The sequence below is a fragment of the Lactuca saligna genome, chromosome 4 (assembly GCF_052625555.1).
Source record: "Lactuca saligna cultivar CGN05327 chromosome 4, ASM5262555v1, whole genome shotgun sequence".
NCBI classification, from domain to species: Eukaryota; Viridiplantae; Streptophyta; class Magnoliopsida; order Asterales; family Asteraceae; genus Lactuca; species Lactuca saligna.
Window position 1 is genome coordinate 328,903,980 of NC_136420.1, and position 2,773 is coordinate 328,906,752.

General features: G+C 35.6%; 1 protein-coding gene across 1 annotated transcript; it reads right to left on the bottom strand.

Annotated features, from left to right (window-relative positions):
• Positions 1–242: 242 nt before the first annotated feature.
• LOC145044098 (transcription factor MYB30-like) lies at positions 243–1,727 on the bottom strand. Its single transcript, XM_078992909.1, has 3 exons — positions 1,443–1,727; positions 1,158–1,287; positions 243–1,032 (listed from the first exon to the last, which is right to left on the bottom strand). Exons 1-3 carry the CDS (start codon positions 1,573–1,575, stop codon positions 306–308), a joined length of 990 nt encoding a protein of 329 aa, XP_078849035.1. The 5' UTR covers positions 1,576–1,727; the 3' UTR covers positions 243–305.
• Positions 1,728–2,773: the final 1,046 nt, after the last annotated feature.

The following is a 2,773-nucleotide window of genomic DNA, read 5'->3' on the forward strand; positions in this document are numbered from 1 at the left end:
AAGATCAATGTTAGTGAGGGCCACAAAAAGAAATGATAATACCAAAATCATAATAATGATAATAATAATAAAAATAATAAAACCGAAATATTAGGATGAAAAAACGAGATAAAGTTAATTATTTGCCAAGTCGACAAACACTTGATGCAAATGCATAATTAGATCACTGATTGCAACTTCATACAATTTGAGTTCTACATATCTAATGTCAAATAATTAAACGAACTCCAAAAAAAAAAAAATGAAATTAAACAAGATTGATTAATACTATAACCGAAGAATGATAAAAAGCTTCTGAATACAAATCAATTATCGAAAAAATTAGGGTTTTCATCAAACGAAAAGTTACTTAAATCTTCTTTCCCTTGATCAACCACACCACCGGTTGCTTCTTCAAGCAACCAATTCTCAAACATGGTAAACCTAAGCTCCGCCTTGCTTTCCTCCTGAAAAATACTTCCCTCCGGCGAGGTGTTTGATTGTGAAAAGTCGGAGTTGTTTGGAGATCCAAAAGATTGATCAAACCCAAAAAGGGATTCAAATGCTTCAGATAAATCAATCCCAGAATTGTTCTTGCTTTCACTGCTAGGAGCATTGACTTCACCACTTGATTCACGAGTGCTTGAATTTGAACATGTTTTGGTGTAAATGGCTGAGTTTTTCATGAACCCTTTGAGCAATTTTGCTATGTTATCAGTACTAGAGGGGTATGCAGGTGGTTGAGAGGATGATTTAGTAGCTTGAGTTGGAAAAATCGGTTTGTGATCAATTGATAAAGCATCGTTTAGGGCTTGTTTGGCCATATGAATATCGGTTTGAAGTCTCTTCTCCCATTGTCCTCTAGAAATACAGTGTGAAGAAGATGATGACGACGTGGAAGACGAAAACCTATCTTTACTATTAGTATGAAGAAGATCATGATCCTCGGATCCCATTTCAAGCTTTTTGAGCTTCTTTTTTAAATGGGTATTCCAGTAGTTCTTGATATCATTATCTGTTCTTTCAGGAAGATACGAGGCTATAGCTGCCCATCTGCAACCACACAAACACAAAACCTTCGTATGAATACTGTACCAAAAGAATCGAAATTTGTTTGCTACTCATATAGAGTCAAAGCAAGGTATATGGATATATGTTGTATCTTAAAAAAAACATACTTGTTTCCCAGAAGAGCTTGAAGCTGAATGATCATTTTCTCCTCATCATCTGTGAAATCCCCCCTTCTTATTCCAGGTCTCAGATAATTCGTCCATCTCAACCGACAACTCTTGCTGCATCTTCTCAATCCTGTAAGCAATACAAACAAAATCAATAATCGATTTGTAAATTTCACCACAACCCTAAAATATTTCCGGTATATCGCTGCTGTAAGTAACCAACGTCACTCTAAATATACATATACATATACACACAAGAACAAGCACACACAGATTTATACTTACCGGTGTTAGTAGGGACTTGACGCCAATTCCCAGGGCCATGTTGCTGAACGTATGAAACGAGCATGATATCTTCTTCAGGAGTCCATGGACCTTTCTTAACACCAAGTTTATCACAACAAGGAGGCCTCCCCATTTCTGGATCTAATTTTGAACAAAGATTCTTGCTTTTCGATCTTTGAAGGTTTCTCTCTCTAAATACGAAGGATTTAAGTCTGTGTTTTGTTGGGAATTGAAAAAAGAGGCGAGACACAGGTCGTAAGAGGGTAAGGTTATTGATATATAGAAAGAAAGAAAGAATGGAGTGAGAGGCTGACTTAAAGAGTCAAAAGGGATAGTGGGGTGGGGTGGAGGTGACAGCGAAGACCCAAAGAGTGCATTTACTCAAAGCTCATGCATGCTGGCACAGCTAGGGTAGTACGCAGGGGGCAACAGCAGCTTAAAGCTAAAGTCAGCCCAACCCCTTCGGCCCACTCCTGTCACTTGTTACTGTAGTGTATGTGTCGCGATATTATCATCATCATGTACATCGTCTCCCTAAAACCGCGTTCTGCATTGAATGTGGGTTTGTTTTTTTGGGACTCGGCAATAAAAACCCTAATAAATTCTTGTATTGACTTTCTTTTACGACTTTTCATTAACCCAATAACACGTTTTTACCCAGTTCTAGAAGTGTAAAGTGTCTCTGATGTCTCGATTATTTTGTTTTGTTTGGTTTGCCGAAAGTGGTACTTCACTACTTTGAGTTATGTCTTGGTTTTTGACGCGTTACTCAAGCATGTTAGAAGTATAATGTGTACCATCAACGCAAAAGAATAAATAGTTTTGAGTAAAAACATTATTTTGTTGTAGAATCTTTTAGCAATGAGCACGACAAAATAAGTTGGAGTAATTAACCGTTACTAAGTTAGAGGTTTGGATCGATGATTTAAATCTTAATGGTTCGGATCTAAATGAATCTATGTCTGTAAAAATGTTTGATGATATTGTTAAACGGAAAAAATTACCATTTTACTATCATATTTAGAATTAAGCATTCTTCACAATAATCCAAAATCTATTTTCTTTTGAAAACTTTCCTTATTTAAAATTGAAGTCTTATCTGTTTGTATTAGGCTATGTTTTAATTTCTTTTTCGTATAAATAGAGATTAACTTTATTTATTTATGTATATTAGTTTTTCTATTTGATTCTTAATAAAAACTTAGAGAGCAAGTTTAGTTACATCCTTGTTTGTCTGTTCCTTTTTGTCCCTGTGTTTCACGATTGTTTCTTGTATCCAAAGATAAAGCAGTTTTGTTGCACATACTTGGTATCAAACCAGTTTTATGCCA

Coding starts and splice junctions, on each gene's coding strand:
- LOC145044098 (XM_078992909.1), bottom strand. CDS start 1,575: ATGGGGAGGCCTCCTTGTTGTGATAAACTTGGTGTTAAGAAAGGTCCA. Junction 1,288..1,442: donor TCAAGTCCCTACTAACACCG/GTAAGTATAAAT, acceptor TATTGCTTACAG/GATTGAGAAGATGCAGCAAG. Junction 1,033..1,157: donor CAAGCTCTTCTGGGAAACAA/GTATGTTTTTTT, acceptor GTGTGGTTGCAG/ATGGGCAGCTATAGCCTCGT.